The 24,090-nt window shown below is 43.7% G+C and overlaps 1 protein-coding gene across 5 annotated transcripts in view; it reads right to left on the reverse strand.

The window, feature by feature from the left end:
* The window catches only part of sema3fb (sema domain, immunoglobulin domain (Ig), short basic domain, secreted, (semaphorin) 3Fb), a 43,424-nt gene extending 33,496 nt beyond the window's left edge, over nt 1–9,928 (reverse strand). For 4 of the 5 annotated variants that reach the window (XM_011614344.2, XM_029826984.1, XM_011614342.2 and 1 more), the window contains exons 1-2: nt 9,474–9,928; nt 7,677–7,845 (exon numbers count right to left, since the gene is read on the reverse strand). In XM_011614344.2, the coding sequence (XP_011612646.2) occupies nt 7,677–7,794 (118 nt within the window). In that variant the 5' untranslated portion in view covers nt 7,795–7,845; nt 9,474–9,928. The remainder of the gene's footprint in view (nt 1–7,676; nt 7,846–9,473) is intronic. The other variant, XM_011614341.2, reaches the window with a different exon arrangement.
* Between the last annotated feature and the right edge of the window lie 14,162 nt (nt 9,929–24,090).

Raw genomic sequence — 24,090 nt, forward strand, 5'->3', positions numbered from 1 at the left:
TGCTGTCTGGACTCAGAAAGGCTTCTTCATGTTCCCTCCTTTAACCAAGATTTTTATTTAATAAATCACTTTGTCAGTGATTTTCACTGTTGTGGTGTCTTCCTCTGTGGCACCATGTGCTGATGTGGTGATGGTGAAAACATCCCACACCGTTTGATATTGATAGCTGACTGATTACTAGATCACAGATCACATCTGCAGAAATTTGTGCTCTCTTCTGCCTAAAAAATCCTCCCCTGGTCCCTATCATTTACACCCTGTAAGGTAAGAATATAGTAAAAATTGTGTTGGTGGGATAGAGGGATTGTTCAAGTGGAATAAATCGTGAACGACGCCAAGAGAGGCTTTGGAGGGAAGGAGAAGTGAAATCCTAACCCTCCTCTCTATCCACTTTTCTGTAAAGGACTCTGGCAGAGGCAGAGTGGTTCATGTTGGACTCGAGACCTGTTTGTCTTCTCATAGAAAGAAAATGCAAAGCAGGCTGCATCAAAACTCTGGGAAACGCCACAGGACATCCCCAAGGGGGGAAAATAAGCTACTGAGATCTAGAGTGGAGTGGCAATAAAGTATTCATTAACCTTCTATTGAAAAGCTAAGAAGGGAAACAAGTAACTGTTAAGAAGTCAAACAGGGATTTAACACCATCTTCTCTCATCTTAAGATTTACAAAACAATGAGAGGACTTTCAGAGCTCAAAAGCATGTACATCCTGCTTAAACAAGGAGTGGGACTCAAGGAAGTGAGTGACTGTCTATATAAATTATGCAACATTAGTTGGAAAACGTTAACCCGATATTTCACTGCTTTCATTTCGAGATAGATCTTCTGGTCCATGTGTGGCAGCATGATGGGATGGGGTAAAGCATGCAAACAATGTTCTATACACTCCTCTTGACTTTTATTTCCCCTCGATCCAAAGATCTCATTTTTCACCTCCATTCTAAGCTGCGGGCCTTCTTTTGCAGCTCCTCAGACCTGGACAGAGGAATCTATAGGCAGCTCAGAGAAAGGCCTGTGGGACGCTCTGCACAGCTTTCATTGACAAAAAAGGCCTGATGCCAGTTTGACGCCCACCCCCAGGTCTCCCAGAATGTGAATGAACTTTTTTGAATACGAGGCAAACCTACACAGACACCCCTGCAGCTATAGGACCTTCAGGAGGGAAGAGTGTGTGGGCGACGTCAAACAGCAACAACAACAAGGCGAATTGCATGCCAGGGTTCTTCTTTTTCACTCCTTCGCCAATCATGGAGAGGCGCTGCCACAGGAGGGGGGCTTGAAAGGATGGGTCGCTGACAAAAACGGCCTGTCAGGGGGTCACTGCTGGCCCCGGCTCGGCCTCAATGGATGTGAGTGAGGGACCGTCGACACACAGCAATTAACACCTACTCCACAAACAGGCAGGAGGCAGTAATAGGGACGTCTCCAAATCAGCATTTCAAAACCACAACACTACAATAGCATCAAAGCGACTGCATTGAAATATGCAGGAGTGCTCTTATGGTTTAAACATCTGTTTCCCAAACAGCCTCCTTTCCCCTTACAAACATGGGATGGTGGATGACCTCATCACTGACCACAAGAAGAGCAAAGTAGGGACAAATGCGCTCGGACTACAATTCCAGGGGGGGAAAAAATGCTATTTTCCAAACTTACAATAAAGCTTCTGTTTGGTATTCTGATATTCTGTCAATGAATTTCAGATCCCATGAATATGTGAATATATTTTCCTCAGATCAGTTCAACGTGTAGCTTTAATTGCAAAAATGTCAAGCTCCTAATATACACTACTCTGAACATGCTCCTTGGTATATTTCCGAGCCCTAACTCCACAGCACTTGAAATGCAATCCCCCACTGACAGAGGGTGAGAAATTATGGTGTTGTTGTGGGCCATAGACGTGTCATGGCTTTGGCCTCTGGAGTCAGGATCAGGCCCTTCTACTTGACCTTATGGAGAGACCCTCATAATATGCTGAAATGGATCTACAACATGCAGCAACTCAGCACTTTAAATGTTTGAGGCGTGGGCTAATGGCCTTTCTTCTCATTTCTGAGGGCATTCCACCTCTAATCTGGGAATATTGAGTGGACTTTTACTCCACAGCGTCGTGTTCACCTTGGAGCTGCAATCACGTGGAATGTTACTGGTAGATAGACTGAGGTGTAAATGAGAGTTGAGACAGTCAGGAAGGAATCTCATCATTCATCAAAACTTTCTGGTGGTTAATGTAAAGATGATGCGTTCTGGCTTTAAATAGACAATGCCCACAGCAGGAAGTGCAGAATAGGACAATTAAATAAAAACAAGCCAATAAAAACCATCATTTTCTATTTTGGTAAAAGGTCAGTCTATTAATTTACAACTTTCAAAAGAGCCTTTAAAGTAATCAAGAGACTGATCTGCACGTATTTAAAAGGCCAAAAAGAGTCATGAAAAAGCTGGTCGTTAACCTTTACGTCAAAATAAACGAGATTATAGCAGCCAGTATCCTGTCTACACCTTTTCAATTTGACTCACCAGGAAAGAATTCAAAGTCCTGGAAGCAGGTGGAAGGGAGCTTTAAGAATTCGTTTCATATTGTCATGTTTTTCTTCTAGCTCCAATATTTTTTTATTTTTTTTTACCAAGATGGCATTTAATAATATCCTTTATCACACCTGTGCAGGCTTGAACCAGATCTCACAACAGATCCAATCAATCAGGACCATTATTGCTGTTGACAACTTAATCTGACATAATAGAAACATTCCAGCTAAGAATATACAGCCTCCTCCTCCAGGGTCATTAAAGCGTCCTCAACCTGTCCGTCCAGTCTCCGTGAATGCTCAGTTGTCACAGGTGACGCAGGAGGTTCTGATTGTGACACCAAGGGAAAAGGACCAACCTTGAAGCTTGTTGAAACGCGACAGTCACGTAATTCATGCATTGTGCTGAGACTGAGAATGCTACAACAACCTCGACTATGGTTTCTTAAGAAAGGAAGTGGTTTAAAAACAATCAGTGATCATTCAGGGAAACGATTTATGTAGCTTGTAGATGATGGCACATCATGATCTGATGGTTTCTCAATGCAAGAGTCACAAAATTCTCTCCACACTTCCTTCCTCCCTCCCTAATTCATACTTCCTTCAAGTGAGCATATAAGACAGACAGTATATATTGAATCTATACTGCAATAACAAACAGCCCACTACAAGCCCACTCTCTTTCATCCACAGTTGTTCTAATTCTGCCGTGTCACACAACACATGGAAACAGATGCTGCAGCACTGGGGAGAACTGAGACAGTCTGCGCTGCTACGGGTGGACTGGAGGGAGGGCATGAGCAGATGCAACCGCATGCCTGTGAAAGACAAGATGGACAGACAACACTGGGCCCTCAGTCTTTTCAACAAGGGCCCAGGAACTGGCACTGCCAGAGCCTGAAACCTGATTCAGGAGGCATAGGTGAAGGGGAATAGCATATTCCCAACACAACATACCCTTGTCTCTGCAGTCCAAGTCCTTGCCTGGAAACCCAAACACAGAGGAGAGATGAGAAACGTGAGCTTTCAAAGATGAGCTGGACTTTACTTAGATGGCATCTGCCCCCTTCAGTTTTTGCTGCCTCTGTACTGGTTCTGCTCTCACTTCTACACCTGCGCACACAAAAACCAACTGCTGGCCAGATGTTAGAGAGGCCAAAGACAAGCAAAGATACCCCTTCCTCTTGGGTCACACATCAGGACCACCCAAGCTGACCGTGATAGACATTAGAAACTCTTGGGCCATATGGTTTGGAAATCGACGCGAGCCAGGTTTCAGGTGGCTGTATTCTCTGACTCTGAAGCACAATGGCCCGATTCACTGACCGTCATCAGGACAGTCTGGCGTTTTCAACACTGATGGGACACAGCAGATAAAATGGACAAACCAGAAGCTGTCGCACCGAACGTGGGTGTGAGCACAGACGGCACTAATGGAGTGCTGGCTCTGCCATGAGACGACACCGTGACCGTGACCTGTCTGCCTTTGCACTCACCGTCAGCAGCCTACAGGCTGAGTCCAGTGGTTAACCACGACGCCACAAGCTCCTGCTGTTTCCCTGCTGAGCGAAATGAGTTTTACCCTAAATACAACCTGGCTTAGCTGCTGTAGACAGAAACTGAGGTTTGGGAAATGGCCAAATTAACAGCAGCTGTTATTAATTTACCGCTGCAGGATACAAACGTATTCTTAACAAACAGTCACCTTCTTTCTAAAAAGCAACGGTGGTTTGAGGGTTTCTATGAGTGGTCACACTGGGATCATTATAGGATGTGAAGAGGATGTTTTCTGCTACAGGACATGGAATTATAATTACAGAAGGTGAGCATGAAAATGAAAATGAAAATGAACACTTATCTCAAGAACTGTCAATAAATGATGTCATTCAGGGTGTAATATGGGTTCCATCACTGATGTAAATTCCAAGATAAACTACAGTGTTGTGTGAGCAACAGTACCACCATTTAAATCACCATTTAAACATTTACTAGCATGATTGTTAGCCTGCAATAAAGGGGCAAACCCAGAGATGAAGTGACAACAAACGGCTGACTTATCAAAACAACAACTCACATTTATGGACGTGCTAAGCAGCTTTTATCTCACATGTTCAAATGTAATCCTCATCTGTTGTTGTGATTGAGAATTAGGAACAAACACATAACTGCTTCATCACAATGGGCTGACGCGCACTAAAAGACCTGACGCCCAACTGCAAAGGGAGGGTTGTAACTCCCTCTCTCACCACACACACACACACACACACACACACACACACACACACACACACACACACCTGACAAACTGCAGACTGCGTTGGAAAGTTTAGAACAGTTGTAGCAGAAGAGTGCACAGCTCAATAACATTGAGCCAGAGCTGCTTCCACCAAAGCCTGCAGCGGTGAGCTTGTGGCAAATCTGACCCACATTCTAGAGTGGTCTCTGTGGATTTGGCCTCCTGTGTACTCACTGGAACAAGTGTGTGTGTGTGTGTGTGTGTGTGTGTGTGTGTGTGTGTGTGTGTGTGTGTAGTGTCATCCTGTATGGGTTTATGAACCCATTGAGTTAGGTCATCCTTCAGCAGCTGATTTAAATGTCATCATCGTCGAGATGAAGGTGCTCTGCAGCAATTTACACATTATTTTTAACTCTGAGCTGCGGATTATGTTAGCAGCATTTTCCTTCTTCACCTCTGTCCTTCTTCCACACCATTGTTATCTAAGCAAGCCAACTCCTATTTAATTGGGTTTAAATGTCACTAATTTAATTTCTAGTTCAACGTTCACAGTGCAAATAAGGACATTTATAGCACGTTCATACTCAAATATCTTGTCAGGAGCTTGGGCCAAGACACATTTGGCATAAAAGCTACTCACAAGATGAGGTTTTAGCAGTCAAAAACAAGCATCTCATGCTGAATTCCATAACCGACCAGAGTGACCGTGAGAATCTGCTCACACGCAATCTTTTCATGTTATTTTCCCTCTTTCACTTCACTGACCGGCAGCTAAAAATGGATCAATCTGGTATTTTCTCACACGGCTGACTAAGAGTACATGATTCTCCTGTTCTGACACCATCAACCATCCAAGATTTCACTGGCACAGCCGAATTCTTTCAACATTGTTGGTCAATTTCTCAGCAGGGCCGAGTACGTCTCCTTCCTCGGACCGGGTCAGAGGCATCGAACGCGTTGAAACGAAACTAATCACGTTGAAGCGAATCCCTCCGATCGTCCCAACACCAGCGTTCTAAACCGAGCTAAACTTCTGTCCTTTCTCCTGTCTTAACTCTACTCTGTCTTTGTGCTTTATTAGAGCTGAAGAGGTGATAAGCACTGAACAAAGTCTACTTCCAAGGTTTCTCACTTTGACTTTACAAACTCTAATGGAACAGAAACGTACCCATTTCTGTCCTCGAAGCGGTTAAACTTTGGAGATTCCATTGTCTTTCCAGTTTCACAGACAGCATCGTAAATCTGGGCACATTGGATGAAGCCAGGCCGAGCAATTAGGTGCCATGATTTACTTTACCTGCTTTAGCAGGGAAGTGTGGGCCTCCCAGATGGAGGTCACGGTTGTGAACTTAACTTCTCCGCTACTGAGTTAATCAGTTCGGAACATGTGTTGAGTTCAATGCTGAGAGAGAAACCTTCAGTTTTATAGCCGCAATTAAATTTTTCTTCAACACCGCCCAAATGATTAATAAATTTACCCAGGGAACTGATAATTATCGCATTTCTTTCCTCTGCGGCTCACATTTTTAAAGGTCTGCATCAACATTTGTCACCGTATTGTGTTCCATTACAGTTGCTGCTCTGAGGCAATCTGCTTTTGCAACCGGCTCAAGCAAAAACTCTGCACGCACAACATCATGATGCATCTGGGGAAACGCTGCCGTCCAGCCAAGGAGAGGACTACACGGGCCTCTCAAAAAGCAATTAAAGGGGAGAGAGTCATAATATTGAATGGAGTGAGGAGTGCATTCCTCTGAGAGAGGCAGCAGCAGTAGACTGTGAAATTCATATTGACTGGAGAAGCAAACATACACAGGTAAGCAGGAGAGCTTTTTCCACCCTCCTCGCCAGCGAGGAACAGCGGCTGCAGACCGTGGCTCGCAGGCTTATTTCATATGAGCTCAGTCATCCAGAGGCGCTCACATATAAAAGCATCTGTTCACGGAAAATTCCTATCGAGCACAAGAAAAATACGTTCTGCTGAGTTTTATAAAACAAACCGGTTTGTTAGCAGCAGGCTAAAATCATATTTGTTTAAACTAAAAAGGCAACGGGTGTTAGACCACTGATGTGTTAAATCCTACCTAATTAAAGCAGGAAAATGCCCTTAACATTGGACTGTGCCAGTCCACTTAATTAAGTCAACTTGTACTGTGGAGCACTGAGAAATAGAAAGCAAAGCAAACAGGGACACTGCCGCCTATTCCCTCTGCCTTTCTCTGGATGCTAATCAAAGGCTTGATCACTAAGCAGGACAGGCCTCTGGGATGTCTCTCCGCTTGGCTGATCCTGGCAATTTGCTCTCGATAATACCCGCTCTCACTCTGCAGCCCTCAGAACCCGGCAACCCACCACACCTCATCTGCGCGGCTGCTGAACTGCACAAACGCAGCCCCCTAAACGGCATGTTTGCCTCACCAGGGAATAATCACATAATGACTATAGAGTTATTACATGCTCCTTATTATCTCATCGCTCTGTGTGGCTCCAATTCAGGGATAATTAAAACGACTGAGAACAAAAGGGGGAAAAAAATCTAAAGGCTGAACAACCACAATAACAACCATATATGGAGTATATTCCAAAAATGAGTGGAATAAGAAATACACAATATCGTTGATTTGTGCCTGTGCTTCTTAATGGCTTGTGGTTTTAATTGTGCATTGTATGAAAAGGGGAGCATCTGGTGAATATTATGATGCCCGGAGGTCTGAGGAGGGGGACGGCGGATGAGAAGAGCATGATTTATGTGCAGCTTTCTCTGTGTTATAACACGTACGTCTGCAACAAACCCTTCAGCTCTTCGCCAACCACATTTGCTCCTGTTGCACAAATGTCATATCAACAGACAGGAAATCAGCAGTGAGAAGCACAAAAGAGGCAAGAGTGCAGGACGACATGCAGGTTCCTACCTTTGAAGGAGATGAAAACGCGAGGTGCTGCCAGTGGCTCGTTGAGGATGGGGTTCCCCAGAGCAAAGCCGGACAGGGCCAGGAGGGTGTGGACCGTCCACAGACCGTCCAGCTGCATCTTTGACCGACCGACCTCCTGCGGCGCACGCGGGCTGATTTGATCAAATCTCTGTGGGGACAATAGGTGATTATGAGAGTTTCTCTACTCAGTGCATGAATGCGATGCTTTTGTTTATCATTTTATTTGATGCGTCAGGATCTTTGGCTCTCAGGGGCCCCATCAGCGAGAGTTCCGTGGATTACGCCAAGATGTTGAAGAGCTTCACAAACAAAAGTGATGAGCCTGTTGGAGGGGCTCTCAGAGATGAGTTAGCTTGTCAGTTTGGTAAGGCTGTACGTCTGATTTTTAGCATGCATGTGTGTCATTCTTTGGAAAAGAAAGGCAGTAGTGGGGTTTTTTTGGTTTCCTCTCCATGCACTCAGAACACATTCCAACTCCATGACAGCACATGGACTGTCACTCTGTAATTTTACGCCCACCCCATTCAAGGTTCCGTCACCTTCTCATACTTAACAAATGCAAATGGTGCAATTACAAATAAAATATTAACTCCTCGCTGAAGTCCTTACGACTCGTGTCGGCTCAAACGCTACGTGCAACAGCTTAACAAGTCTTCCCAACAATACACCGCGGGCGGCAATACAGTCTCCAGTTAATGATTGACAGCCACCATGGAGTGACCACAATGACCTACAAATCAGCATAATGACTGCTCTAACTGCTCACCTTTTGCCCCTCTTCGTTCCCATCAAATGCCCTCACATGGTGAAACTTTTTTTTAACCACACCCTATACTCCCAACGCCCTGACCTCACTCTGTCTCTCTCACACACACACACACACTTATTACATTACAAATTTACATCGGGACCTTTCAAACACCTCTCGAGACCTCGGCACAGCTAAAGAGTGCTCTGATTGCCGAGGTGGATTTATGAGCATAAGCAGCTGTTTAAACCTGACAAATTTTAAAGCATCCAGCTGTTTATTCCCAGACTGAGACTGACTCCTTCACACCCCCAGATCAAATCAAATAAGACAACTGCCCACAAATGACCCAGAGGAGACGGAAACACACTGAGGCCACTCACATCCTGCAGTGAGGATACAATTCAGGTTTGCATTTGGTAACAAATATGAATCTAAGCTAAAGCAACTCCTGTAACTCCAGGGAAATATCATTCTACATCCAGTGATGCTCTTATTTAGTTGCTGCTCAGTAATCACAGCCACATGTTGGACTGGAAATGCAACACAACCAGTAAAACTTAGAGACACAAACAGTTGGTCAGGGCAAGCAAGAATCATTGCAAAAAATTACAATTACTGGTGTTATAAGCACTTTTAGTAATAACGCCGCCCAATATTAAACTTTAAATTAATCGATTTGTATTAATATTGTGGGGATAAAATGAGACAGAAAATGAGCACAAGCGTTATTTTTAATGTAGCTCCAACACGATATATGTCGACAGGAATCTGGAGCAGGCTGGCAGCCTTGGCTACACATGGGCGACAGAACTGTAAACAGTCTGGTGTGGTATTAGAGCGCACTGTAAACTCGACAGAAATGAATAATTTAACTGCAATCTTATCCGTGGGGGGGGGGGGGGGGGGGGGGGGGGTGATTGTAATGCAAATAAATCTGCGATTTAAAGCTTTAAGCAAAGTAAAATTAACCCTAATTTCCCACATACACACAGGTGATTTTAGAGTAAATTTAAATAAAACCTTACCTTGCTGTTTTTACAGTTTTCTGAATTCAAATTCAGATCCAAGCTTAAAAGTCATTGAGCAAAAACCAATCCCAACAGCTCGTTCACAGCGCCGTCTCAACTGGAATCAGTAATAATCCCGTTGCTGCTGGTGGACAGTCCCTGCGGACCAGTGTACCTGTGCGCACTGCGCGGTTATTGGCTCCGGGTCTTCAGGGTTAAGGCGACAGTTTACCGAAAAAGGGGGGGAAATGTTTCTTTAGTATGTGCCAAACAGCGAGGCGCGCAGATGCTGTCCGGTAAGCGCCGCGATCACCATACCGCGGAGCACAGAGCGGCACTTGGAAACAAAGTCCCTGTGGCGAAGCGCGGTCCAGGAGCGCAGCGTACGCTCCTCCACAAACTTGGGCTCTCCTGACTGTGGAGAGGCAGGGTGCTAGCAGGTGGATGCAGGGGCCCATTTGCCTTAAACACACCCACAGGGCGGGCAGCGACGAGCCGAGCCGCCCATCACCAGCCAGGGGCAGACGTGATTTACTGGCGCGTATGCGGTCAGAGGAGCGTGCTGGGAGGAGAATGAACACTAGCGAGCCAAACTCAACACAGAACTTTTATTATCCTCATTTGTTTAGTAAATGACAGTTATATGAGGGCTGCACGGACCGTCCTTATAATCCATTATAGATGCTGACGTATTGTGCTCATTTCTGCTGTTTCAATGCAACCGGGCAATTACGCAGATTCATTTATGACACCAGCAGACACGGAGACGTGCGGGAGTTAATATGACTTTGCCAAAGCAGTACAAGAAATATGCGCGTGTATTCGCTTTGATTTATTAAGGTCCCCACACAGATTCCGGTAATTGTCTGTAAATTCTTTTCAAATTCTTTTCTTTTTAGGGAGCGCGTAAAATATGTTCAGAAACAACAGAGAAAAAAATGACCCGTCAATTTACTCTGGCGCAGTTTACAGTCATGCGATGTTTACTCTTGTGTTTGGACCGTGGAAAATAAATCAGAGGACATTTTAAAAGCTTTCTCAGAATCATTGTGGAGGACAGAATGTCCAAAGTGCAACAAGGGCTTGGACACTGTTCATTTGCTTGCATTTGTTGAGCTTCTTCTGTAAAAAGGCAGTTAATTAAAACGTGGTCTGTTTAAAAGGTAGTCACACGCGCAATGCACAAATGATGAACTGGCCTCAAACTGACGGAAAAAAAATAAAATTTCAAAGCTCTCTGCTGGGACAAAAAAGACATATCATGAATTAAATGCAGCAAAGCATTTGAAAAAGCCCTTGAAAAAAAGATAGAAAAGTGTGCGCCACCACCACAGAGAGTGCTTGCTTTAAAGAAAAGTAAGCCGTGTCATTGTAGCGTCAGCATTTGTCGCCCACACACGAAGCGTGGAGGGAAATTATTCAACAGGATCAGGCTTAAACACCAGCTACATGTGTTTGCTCATTCAACAAGTGACTGATTTTATTATAATTGGGTAAACATGTGCACAATTTCGGTCCGAGCGGCTGAGTTTCTTTTAAAAGTGTATGCAGACACGTTCAAAAAGTTACATTAAAGAGTTTATCGGAGCGCTGCACTCTCTGTATTCCACTGAATGTTTGACCTGCCAAGTCAATTTCCATGACCGGGACTGTGGACAATATAAAGAGTGTCGGGAGCAAATTGAAAAGTCTTATCTTAGTTATTTAAAAGAGAGAGCAGTGCAATTCATGCAATTCGTGTGATGGTGGACAGGAAGTGGTGATTAAAGTCCTTCATTTGCTGCTCCATTCAAATGCTGATTGGTTGATTCAGTCCCAAAGTTGTGGACTGTGGAGATTTTCCAAAGCTCATTGAAAATTAAACATTTTACAGTTTTTAATCATATTTCATTCAGTGTCCTTTCACACCTGCCTTATCTGCCCTTCGTTCAATCTGGGTCTTTGAATGACATGCGTGTTTAATTTGTCTTAACCTTAATGGTTTGTCAGGGTTTTATTTCTTCTCAACCTTCCTCCTGCATGACGATGGTGGAGCTGGGCCTTCACCGAGCCACTAAATGTACATGCCTGATCTTCTTCACTTCCCACCTTGCTGCTCTGCCTTTCAGAGAAGAAAATAAATCCATCAACCAGCCCCCATTTTGCAATAGTTGATGGTTTTGGTTGATGGAGATCCTTGATGAGTTCTATACACCGTCCAGAATGAGATTATGCTCAGGAAATGGTCTGAATTGCTGTATTAGAGATAGAAATCGTGTCTGTACTTGATTCTGGCACACTGTTGACATCTATCTAAGTGGTGTATGATGATGTTTTAATCTTTTAAAGAGGAACCTGCATTCCTGCTGAGGTGTGAACAGTGTTTTCTGTGGGTCTCAGCCAGCAGGGCATCATCAGATGCCATCGGCATTTGTGATTGTAACACGGTTCAAGACACGATCCACAATTCCACTTTCAATGTGCACAGAGAGATGTGGCTTCCATTCTGCAGGCTGCTTTGTATCCTTGAATGCACTGAAGCATCCATCTGTTTTCAAGTCCATCTCATCAGTTATCAGTGTTTTGTCACAGCTGCTCCCGAGACATCCAGATGCAAAATGTGCACACGTTGGGATGAGGGACAAAAGCTGCAGCTGTCTTTTGCTTGAACTTAACCAAAGTAACTGAATCAGTGAATTCAACCTTTTGGAGGTGAATTCCATCCACCAACGGGCCAACCAGGGGGGGTATTTACTTAAGTGTAACCCTTTTTTGGGAGGGGTGGGGGAATGAATCTGTTGTTTGTTTCCTGTGTGCATGTACATGTTGGCATGTAATAAAGTCACAACTGTGTAGCTGAATCAAGTCTTCGTAGTTTAAATTAAGCAGGCGGGTGCTCACCTTGTGCTGATAGCAGAAAAGCTTCGCTTCCAGCACTTTCTACACATGATGTCCTCAAAGCCATTAGCATTTAAATTAGAAAAGAAAAGTATTTTATCTAGATCACAAGAAAGGTGCTCTGAAAGTTCAAAAATCCGCATGGAGTTCCGTACAAACTTTTCTCATCTTCTGAGTTGATTGAGTTGTAGTGAGCGAGTCTGTAGTGGTTAAAGAAGGAAATGAGGTGCTTGGTTTAGAGAAGTGAGCAGAATGTGGAACTCTGACTGGACCTGAGCATAGACTAAAAGCATGCAACCCCTTTGAGTGGAGGTTCTGTTTGTGGACCACCTTCCTTCTCTCCTACCTCTGGTTGATGCCTTTGACCAACACTTTCCCCTGTTGTTCTTGGCAGCTGCAGCGCGCCGTACACTTCCCAGACTCTACAGGCTCAACTGTATTTTACTGCCAGCATCGCCCCTCCTGCCCCAGGGAACCACAACCTACATCAGCCAGAGTGAAGGAAATGGCTTTGATTTCCTTCCACTTTTCACACATCAAATGGGGAAAGAGAAAGACGAGTGTGTGTCGGACCTGACCGAGCTGGATAAACACACTCGGGCCACAGAGTGTGCGTGCATATGTACAGTATTAAAGTGTGTGTTTGGAGGAGCAGGTGAGTTCATTTCTTCCTGTCACGGCTCTACATCACTTGTTGACTTTATGGGAAAGGTAAATACTTCATAATTGAATAAAATTACAAACCGAGCCATCAGCTCAGGGAGAAACAGCCAGCCCACTTTGGGATTCTAAAGACACCTCTGTTCTCTGAGGCTGGCCATCTGGGCTCTGGTTTTGGCTGTCACCGTGAAGTTGAGTGGCAAAATTTGAGCAAACAATCCATCAATCCGAGCCTGAAAGGTGATTCTATTCAGCGAGCGACTAAGTTTGTTATTAAAAAAGAAACAAGTCATCTAGGTAGGTCATTTATGATTCATGCTGAGTATGTGTCACTCTTCACACCAACGTTCTGGGAGGTAGCGAGCAGAGTTGTGCTCCTGGGACCTTTAGGAGGGTTCTTTAAAAATGGCCAACACCACTGAGCCACTCGAATCAGATACACACCTAAAAGCATGTATGAGAAAATCTAAAGTCAACTATATGGGAGGTCTAGTAGTACCACAGGACAATAAGACACCAAAATGAACAATAAAATGGTCTGAAACCTGACAAAGCTCCTTTCTCACCCGATTAAACACTTTATATTGCCTGATATTCAATTCACAGCATTCAAAAATATTTTTTTTTTTTACAGTGTGATCTGAAACACTTATTTCCTTCCAGCTGGTTCATTGCCAGTTTCAGCAGGGTCACTCATATATCTGGGGTGAAGAGGCCCCCTCACACCTCATCCTGCACACCCACTTGGTTCCCTTTGCTTGATAAAACACCTTTCGAACGCTTACAGTTATTAGAACAATAAAAATGCTCAGACTTGTTCTACCTCAGTCAGCAGCCATCTTTTTGGTGCATTTCAGTAAGGAGCATGTTTATCTCTACTTCTCTATCTATGATGCTTTTGATTTGGCTCTGTAGTTTCAGTCATGCGTCCTGCGCATGTCATGTGACCAATGATGGACAAGTGCGTTCTCGAAACTTTTATTTTTTTACTTGTTGCTTTTCGATATGACTGAGGTCACACCTCCAGCAAGTAAAAGCAATGAACAGACTGAGCTTCTGTAAAAAACGATTTCAATGTCAACTAATTTTAGGTATTGAACATATTTGAGGTTCTTTTACTGGTTGTTCTAATTGAAAGGTGAGACTGTGGTGCAGGGACTGCACAGGTAACACAGGGATGTGCTACCTAAACCCATCATAAAAAGCATAAATCCTTCTTAATTCCAATCTGGCTGATTGCAGCTTTAATGCGCCAATCAGCGTTGCGGTCCCACCCCAGGAAACCGCAAGGCGCCACTTTTGTTATTGTCGTTATTGCCATGCCAACCGTGTAAAGTAGCCTGGTATATTTGGGAGTTGTCACCGTTAGAGCTGGGAGGTTATCTTAGACTCTCTGGTGCAGCTAATCCTCCAAACACTGGCCTGTCCAACTATTGCATTGTTTCTACAGGGGCAGGATACTCCCTTCCTCTCTCACACCCATCACGCCATGAGGTCACTCTCAGAATGTCAGCTAATCACATTTACTTGGTATGAGTCCAGCGGGCAATCCTCATTTCACTTGAGCTGTATGTAGCAAATTTCAATCAGTCTGTGGTTTGACTACACATTAAACTGTCAATGCGTTGTCTCAACATATATATGACAGCTGAGCCATCCAAGAGTGAGGCCAGAACATCCTGATCATGGATGTGGGCCAAAACAAAGAGCTGTTTTCATTGTTTCTGAACATACCCTCTGCATATGTGTCTCCTGTGATCATTGATAAATGGATCTCAACCCCACAGCAACAAAGACATGTTCTGTCTGTGAAACTCGAATGTATTTCATACCCGCTGTTTGCAAAGCTTCATACAATCATCAGTTGGCAAGGTGTAGTGGGGGTCGTCACTTTTTTTAAATGGTTAAAAGTTTTCTGGGAGCATTTAGAGCTCGGTAAGTGGAAATACTATAAGACATATCAGCTAAAACATTAATCGTTGAAGTAATACATGTTTTATTACACCACACACTAAATCCCCTCGGCTTCCCTCTTGACAGCAGTTTCTTTCCTCGATCCCAGACAGAATATCGGTGCCATGGTTACACTAGCAGCACAGAAGGGTGTGCCATGCACATGCACACGCACATGCACATGCACCACCCATCCTGACGGAATCCAGCTCTTGCGCTGCTGAGTGGGATTAGCCTCGATGGCATAACTAAGTCAATCGTTCCCCCCCTGGTCTGATTCCAGGTTTGCTGACTCATGTTATGCTTGGGTCGCCGTGCTGCTGTGATTAAGATACAGGGGGTGGGAACTGGAGGAAATAACGAAAACACATGTACTGGCTTCAGTATCACCCATAAATCCACCAGCCAGAGTCCAGTAAAAGCTGGCAGCAGGAAGGACATCCTTAAAAAGCAATTTAACAATTTCAAAACGCAACAGTCGCGTGATATAAGCACACTTGGAGCTCTGGAAAGGCAACATCATGTTCCTGCATCTTGCAGTTGAAACACGGTGCACTGTCAAGGTTGTCAGTGTAGCCTCGTGGTCCTCAGTCCATAGAAAACCAAAACATAGAGATTTTATAATTTGGCAATGAGGCTGTGTATAATTACGGTGCTGTTTCTTTATTAAGCTTGTGTGATACATTTCTGAGGCTCTGACATATGTATGATTAATCACTGTTATTATTTCAGACCCATCAAGGCCAGAGAACCACCATACTATGAGCTATACTGTTATACTGAGAAACAAGACTCACTCGCAGCCCTCTGAGTGAACCTTTGAGCCTAAAACTGTTTTGGTTACCAAGCTTGGGTGGACTTTTGTCTTTCCGTGAAACCGTTTGTGCACTCATGACCAGCTGGCAGAGCTGCCACAAGAGGATTTTCCAGTATGGATTTGCACCCTGGCATCGAACTTTAGACTAATGAAAACCTTTGGCTGCGTTTGACACATGACTCACGCTTGAAAAACACTTTTACCCAGTTAGAAAACACATATAGATTCGTTTTCACTTTGCTACAGTCCTGGGAATTCTTACTTGTATTTTTATTTTTACAACTGAAGAGATTTTGAAGACCAAACTGGTTGAAACTAATGCAATGGAGCAGTCCACAGATGGAACAACCCTCAAATATAACTCCACGGGTGGATCTGTTTCTGTTTTTCTTCCACTTAAATCAAGAATAAAACACAATGGAAAGAAATGAATCAGCTCTGGACTTTGTTAGTCCAGTCAGGTTCTTGAGGAGAATCTCATAACAGATCAGAAAGGAACATTAACTTGATCTCTGAGGTGAGGAACATATGGACAGCAGGAGAAGAGAAGAGGATCATCACCACAGCTTGTCCTTAGGAAGTAATCTCAAAACAGCACAGTAGGAAAGAACCTGTAGAAGGAATGTTTTAGCAAATACCTCCAGGCCATCCTGACTTTTTCTGCTGAATGTGAAAGGATGAAAGGGTCCTTTGTTGAGCCCTGCCGTAGCCTTTCTCCTTACCTCTGAATCCAGGTTTGTCGTGAGAAATACCTGCAGGGAACCAGGGGCGCATGCCTGTGTGGGGCGTGAATAAAGGCCACCAATGTAAAGAAACCAAAGGATGATTTAGCAGGAAGTAAAGACAAAAATAGGTGAATGAAGAGGAAAGCGCCATCCAGGGAGTGAGGGAAGGAAGTGAGGAAAGGGTGATCTGATAATCCTCCTGTCCCAGCCAGTATTACCAGCAACCACCTCTCTGATGGAGGTCTGGATAGTGACACACAGCTGAACCAGGAGGGGAAAGGATATACAGAGATTAAAATCTGTATCTCCCAACAAAAGAGGTGGAATTCACATGCAAACAATACACATCCAACAATCCTGCTGCCACACAGAAGAAAGACACCATATGATCTTGAATTGTTGTCCACTGGACTGATGACAGCATTCTTTTTCAGACCGTTTCAAATGCGCATGAATGCCAAAAACACATTCGCACCTTAAACGCCCCCTACGACATTGCCCATAAAGACACATGCACACACATGCACACACCTTTACCTCAGATGGGCTCACATGCTGTGGGTATCTACATCACAATGTCAGAGCTCTGGAGTTTCATTGAGATGGAAATTCCACAGAGATGGTGTAGAATTAATCACACTGCACACAGATCAGTCTTGTATTACTGGACCAACATTTTGGATGGTGGTAACTGAAAAGTACCAACATTTATTTCTGTATTTTCAGCTTGTTTTCTTGTAAACTGAAGCTAAGAAAAGACAAGACAGTATGGAGCTATAATGTAAAGTCCTTTCTTAGCCAGTCAGATAATACCACTGGAACGTTCCCAGCATGTTTTATATCCCCAGCAGAATAATTGGCCTTAAAGTGACCTCAGAACTCTGCATTCTCCACTGCTGCCCACCGTGAGCTTATTAAAGATAGAGAGACCACCACAGGTGCTGACATTGGCTGCTTAAATAGCTGCAGTGGTTTGCCAAGACATATTCTCAACACAAGATAGCTTTGCTCCACAATGTCACAAAAATGAGCAATCAATGAGAAGCAGTCATGCTGAAATCATATATTATAAATCACAATCATCCCCCACCCATATGGAAATTGAGCAAAGCTAAGGCGTAAAGATTCCCTGCTGTAGTTGCAACCAGGTTGGAAACGTTGGGGGTGTCATTCAAACTCAACAAGAATGAATCCAGAATGCTACAATGCTAAACAATATAGTTAACAATACTAGTTAACAGATGTCTTTTTTTATGAGAAGTGTTTCAGTAATGTTGCTCCATAAATATTTGAAATAATTCTTATGAGAAAACCCTTTTTAACTTAGATGTTAGACAATACAAGGTGAGCTGATATGATATTGCTGTTTGATCCAGGCTGCCAGAGATGGGAGGGGGAAAATGAAAAAAAACATATTAAAATTCTCCAGCCTTGCTCTGTGCTCCCCAGAGAACGACCAAGCAAAAGGAATATCTGATAATAAAAAAAAAAGAAATCGCCTGAGAAACTTTGAATTATTAAGGCTGGTGTTTGTGTTAGGATTGTGCTGGGATTGTTTCATGTGGGAGAGCTCATCTGTGGATGCTGTATGCAGGCAAACCCTGATAGCAAAGTCAGGATTAACTACATTACAGTTCAGTAATGAGCTGGATTTTCAGCCCTCATGTTTTATTACAGCAGAAAGTCAGAAACATTCATTTCAATCAGCAGCTCCGTACAGCTCAGAGATACAGAGAGATAGTTCACACTGTAGCATTTATTTCTGACACTTTGATTTGGATATCTGAGGTAGTGTGGCCTTCACACAGCTCCATGCGGAGACGAAAGGAAATTGATGCTGAGGTGGTATCCATGGTGACCACCGCAGAGTTAAAGCATTGTGTGTCTAGACCATGTAAGTGTTTCCAGTTGGTTGGACGAAGTCTTCTGCATCCCGCTTTCATGTGCCAGATCAGAGCCATGCTAATGTAACCTTCGGCAGTGTAACCAGCTCCCAGCTCAGCCTTCGCCTCCATCACCACGTGCCCATAGCAACCTGGGGTTGTGAATAATGCTGTTGCTGTGTAGTTGTTGATAAGAGCAATTCCAGAGTCAGCAGGTGGCTGAGTCTGCCGCTAATTTAACTGCGATATTCAGAAACTAATTTGGAAAAATAAAATGGATTAATTTAAGCACTTTTCCTGCCAGGCGGCAACTAAAATGTCTTTGATTTAGCACATTTTAATGGACTTTTGCTCATGTATCAGTAAACTTTTAACCTTTCAATAATTCAAAAATTCCTTTTTTGCATGAAAATATTGTAATTTGTCCCCTGGGAGAAGCCAGAGCACGGCCGCTCTAGACAAGGCAATATAAGGGAGCAGCTAAGCACTCTGGCATGCATCCTGGCATGTGATTAAACGCTCAATCACCATTCCATTTTAGTTTTTCTGGCAGCAAAATCAAATGAAAGACAAACACTTGATTGTTTGGGCTGTGATGGAGCTGGTCTGGAACCAGCCACTCAGCAGTGATATTTAATAAAACTCTGTACCCCAGGATCCTGCTAATCCATTCAGGTATCTCATTGTTCGATATGAGAAGCAGGAGGGCAGCTGTGTTACAGATGTTGACTGACGTCTCCTTTAATCTCCGATCCAGCTGTTTTCCTCTATGAACCACATAAAAAAATGTAACCTGTTCCAGTTCATGGAATATGGGCCTGTGGACATAGCGGCATCTCAGCTGAGGTTGTCACCAGTAGGAATAATCGCATCTGTCTGTCAAGCCAAAGATTTCTGAACTTGGTTAAATTCCGTCGGACTATTTTTGATGTCGGGGGCCGTCCCGAGTTTTTGACCTTAAAAACGCATTCGGTCTCAGACTGAAATGCTTTCCCACACACTCACAGTTGGCACGTTTTCGTCAGCGTTTTATCACGGTGAGCCTGGGAGCCGGGAGACAGCTGTGCGTGCAGCAGCTTCATCTCACAGCAGGACAGTAAGATGGACCACTGACAAGAGGCCAAAATCCAGATGAAGACATCAATTACAGGTTTATTTCATTTAGCAAATGATCATGATGAGACGCAACAAGACAAAACCACGAGAATGATAGACAGCTGCACAAAGGACAGCTGATTCTGGGCTGCTTCTGCAGTGTTTCCATGTTTTCTGCAGTCAGAACAAAGTGGCAGCAGATGAGAGTCACATCTACAGACAGTCCTGACACTTTGCTCTCCATCAAGGTTGAATTCCTAAGAAATACAGAACGTTTACCTCAGCGTTGTGCAGCCGTATTTAATGCTGAAGAAATCCAAAAGTATTTGTTCACGGTGCCTTTAAAATGAGTTCGGGGGAGACATAAAGATGTTCCCTGTATTGAACCTGGCCTCTGCAGCACGGACGGCCTTAAAGGGGTAATAATGTGAGTCTAGAACAGACGCTTTGCTCTGACCTCGCCAGGCTGTCGCTTCACGCTGCTCTGTAATTACTTTGACCTGCAAAGACAAACTGGCTTCACACTTCAAAAGAGTGCAGCCCTTGTGCATTTCTGTCTGAATATAGCTGTTAGGATATGAACACCTCCAGCAGGTCAAATTCCTTTTCGGTGGACTTCTGGCTCCTAATTCATTTGTGTTGTTTTCGTCTCTGAGGAGTTTAAACAGACAAGATGGTTGGAACCTGTAACACAACAGTGTGGAGGGAACACACACAGCAGAGGACTGTAGAAGAGCTGAACAACCCTGACTAATAAATCTGGGGATGTGTGGCTTGACTTTTATGTTTCTGGAAAGTCTGGGAGTGTGCAATGTAGAAACTGGATTCAATGTATGTGTGTAACTGTGGACATTTCCCCCTCCCAGTTCTTTAGCTCCTCATCAGCTGGTTGTTTATTCTAACAATACAAAAAGTTGTCTTCTTTCACCACGGCAGGCCATCAGGAGAGGAAAGAGCAATGGTCGCTGAGCTCCAACTCCAATATGGGGGTGCATGCCAACAATAATGTTCATGTTGGGGAGGGTCTTTTTATTGAACCTCTCAGAGACAGCCTTGGCTGTGGGAGGGCCTCTATGGCAGCCTGTTGCTGCCAGGCTTAGAATAAGCCCTCCACAGGGACAGGATTACAACATAATTAAAATGATGTCATCTAAATGTGTGGCAGAGGGCACCTAACATCGTTATCCTCCTCATTCACCAGTGTCCAATTAATGCCACACTTGTTCCACCTGGGAACCTACACAAGATGAGATCCTGTCCACATGGACGCCCATATTTCTTCTGTTGTAGTAATGTACAGCAGGCTGTAGCTGACTGAGATCAGAGAGAAATCAAGTGGTCAAAAAAATCCATCTCACACAGACATTCTCCTCTCTGTCTCCACTCCAGGAGGGAAGGCCATAATTCAGCAGCTCCAGTTAAAATACCAGTTTGTCATTCTGTAATAAAGTGTAATAACCTTTCTTGTAATTTGTGTTGACCCAACCTTGAACTCAGCTTTAAAACATCATCAAACACAGATGTGCATTTGGTGGCAGCACAACAAGCTGGAGGTGAGTTATGAAGAGGTTATTCACAGCAGCAGTCGGGTGGTGTTACAGGCCGAAACCTGCAAGCTCACCAAGGATTCAACCCAGAATCCAGCAAATAAAACACTGTCAGTTGATGTGGTGATGAGACGTTCAATCTTAATCAATGCAAAGCAGAAAACAAACTGTGGGGAAATCAATTCATATTTGTTTGTTTTTGTTCTAATACAGTGGTTTCCTGACAGGTTTCCTATGTCAACATGTCTGATATGGAGTTATATGGAAACACGTGAATGGAAGCACAATTCTAGCAAGTAAAAACCTGCGTAAACTGAATCAGCGGAGACAACAGTGTAAAAGTGTAGCACAAAGCATGCAAAGCAAATTAGAGGACTTAAAAAATGCTTTGAGTTCAAAATTAATACAAAGAGCTTGACTTTCCCATCACTCTTTCTTAAAATAAATGCCTTTGCTGCAGTAATCTAATTTCTCAATTTCCACATCTGCATTATCTTTACTTTGTAAATCTTTATGGAGAGAGGTAATTTCTTCCTCCTGCTTTGACCTGAAGGAATCAGAAACAGATTGAAACTCTAGACTGTCAAAATAGCACAACATGACTGGGAAAAGAGATTAAATAACAACACAGGGCCCCCTGAAATGTATAACTGGACAATTTGCAGGACGGGCTACATTGTGTGATCTGGAGCAGATCGGTTGAGCCAGCAGAAGCTCAATGGAGTTTTAAAGAAATGCACTCTGAGAAAGACCTGACCCAGCATTCAGATGAGTTCTACTGAATCAGAGAATAAGCATGAATTGACACCATGTGACCGGAAAGATGAGCCAATTTTCGCTGTTTCATTACAAAAGCAGTTTTCTTCTGTGCAGCTCACATGGACGTAGACAATCTTTCCCAATTTGAGATTTGGCTTCTCGGTACTTTATGCAAAGCAGAGTTTGGCTGAATTTACTTCCAAATGATGGCAGCTAAATACACTCTGTCTGGCAAGACACACACACACACACACACACACACACACACACACACACACACACACACACACACACACACACAATTAATTGTTCAATTAAATGACTTTAAATAATTCCTATTTCAATAATGGGAACGTTTATGGTGTTCAGAGAGCAAACTTTGAGACTGTTTAAGTCATTGTTCAGAATATCTGGTGAGAAAATACTGTTTATTGGTGCAACACAGAATATCAACGGCAGATGGGTGGTGGAAGTGAGAAGAGGACAGGGACTGAGGCAGGAGGCTGGGCGTGACTGGCTGGTTGAAGCGAGAGAGCCTGGGCACGCGAAAGAGAGAAAATGGCAGGTCAGACGAGACATCAGTACAAAGTCCATAATCTAAAAACCAGAAGGCAAAAACACAAAGTCCTCAAGAGCTTAATATTCAACAATGAATGGATGCTTCAGTGGATCGGAGCTGATGTGGTCCAGGGGAGCTGAGCAGGTGCGTAGTGATCAGCAAAGGGAGGAGAGCCGCACCCAGCCAGAGAAAACCAGAGGACAGAGAGCTGAAAAAGAAGGAGAACGAGCCAAAGCCGAGCAAATCTGCAATATAGGAAGACACATTATGAAGAATATGGTAATGGATGTGTCTAAACACAGATATGAAATATGTCATGTAAGGTCACTATTCTGCAAATAATCCATAAGAAAAGTCTTTCACGCTCCATCATTTCTACATATATTTAATATTTATATTGAACGGATAGAAACAGAAAAGTTCATTCGTTGAACTCGGTGGGCAACTGACGTTTTAGCGAAGTCTAACGAGGAGACGTTATTCCATAGATTCCATAGAAGTTCCCGGTACTCCCAGACCAGACTGACAGTTGTTGAAATTGGGGCTATCACAGCTGCCATCACAACATTCTTATCAGTCAGACATGCTCTACAGGCGAAACGACTCAGGGCACAACACGCAGCGCATGAAACATGCTGCCGTCTCCGCTGGTGCACAGTTGCGCCGTATACGGTGATGTGAACGGCCCAGGATTTGCATTTGGAAGGTCGTCAACAATGCAGTGTGTTTTATCCCAGATATATCAATTTCCTCCGACAAATAAGAGAAAGCTGTTAGAAACTGGAGCAGAAACAAGTTCCTCCAGGCTGAAGAAAGTTTGGCGCGGAGAACTCATTGACTCATTCTGTAATCGGGCCACAAGGCAAACGCTCACGAGTTTAATGTATGGAGTTCATTGTTAATTATGATGGTTTTTTGACTGACTGTTCAAATTACATTCTCTGTGTGTAAATTCTTCTCTTACAATGGTTCTCGTGACGTTATAAATATACTTCCTGTTGTTTCACTACTGAACAAAAGGCATCTAGGGCCTCTGCAACACCAACCATGGTGTGACGCAAACTTAATATATTTGTGTTGAGTTGTGCAAATGTTTATCCTCCAGCAAACATGAGTTTACTTGGGTTTTTCCTCCGAACTCTAGAACATTTTCGGCGCTTGGATCTTTTCACCCCATCCTGAATGCATTTGGACTGATTTTGAACTTGATTGAAACCAGTTGGTGCTCTTGTGATTCAATAGGTCCATGACCTAGAATACTGATTTCTGCTCTGTTCACTTTTAAAACCGGTCCTCTTGTTTCAGGAACACATAAATATTTGGTTGTTGTATTGCGTATATATGCAATGACAAATTTACCATAAAAAGTTATGACTAATTTTCCAAGAGCAGGACTCACATTTCCAGCTAACATTGTCAGCCAAAACCATCTGTGGTGCCACCACGTGATACAAACCTAAACCTGCAAACACACATCGCACGTTTATTAATGTTGAGGGAAAATCCTATAACTGACCTTTGAAAACGAGAACCTGCTGTCTGAACGCAGACTTTACCAAAATAATCTGTGCTGCAGCTGAACGCGACGCCACTGAATGTTTTTGCATGTCAGGTTAAAGCCACGACAGAATATTTTGGTTTCAGTCCTGCTCTGCGTCAAATCCCTGGGATTGCTGCCTGTGTGAAATAAATAAAGAAAACATGGCTCTATCAGAGCAGGACTCCCACGTGACCACTTGGTGTTTACACCCATCATTCCC

Source organism: Takifugu rubripes, chromosome 19 (genome assembly GCF_901000725.2).
Source record: "Takifugu rubripes chromosome 19, fTakRub1.2, whole genome shotgun sequence".
Classification (NCBI taxonomy): Eukaryota; Metazoa; Chordata; class Actinopteri; order Tetraodontiformes; family Tetraodontidae; genus Takifugu; species Takifugu rubripes.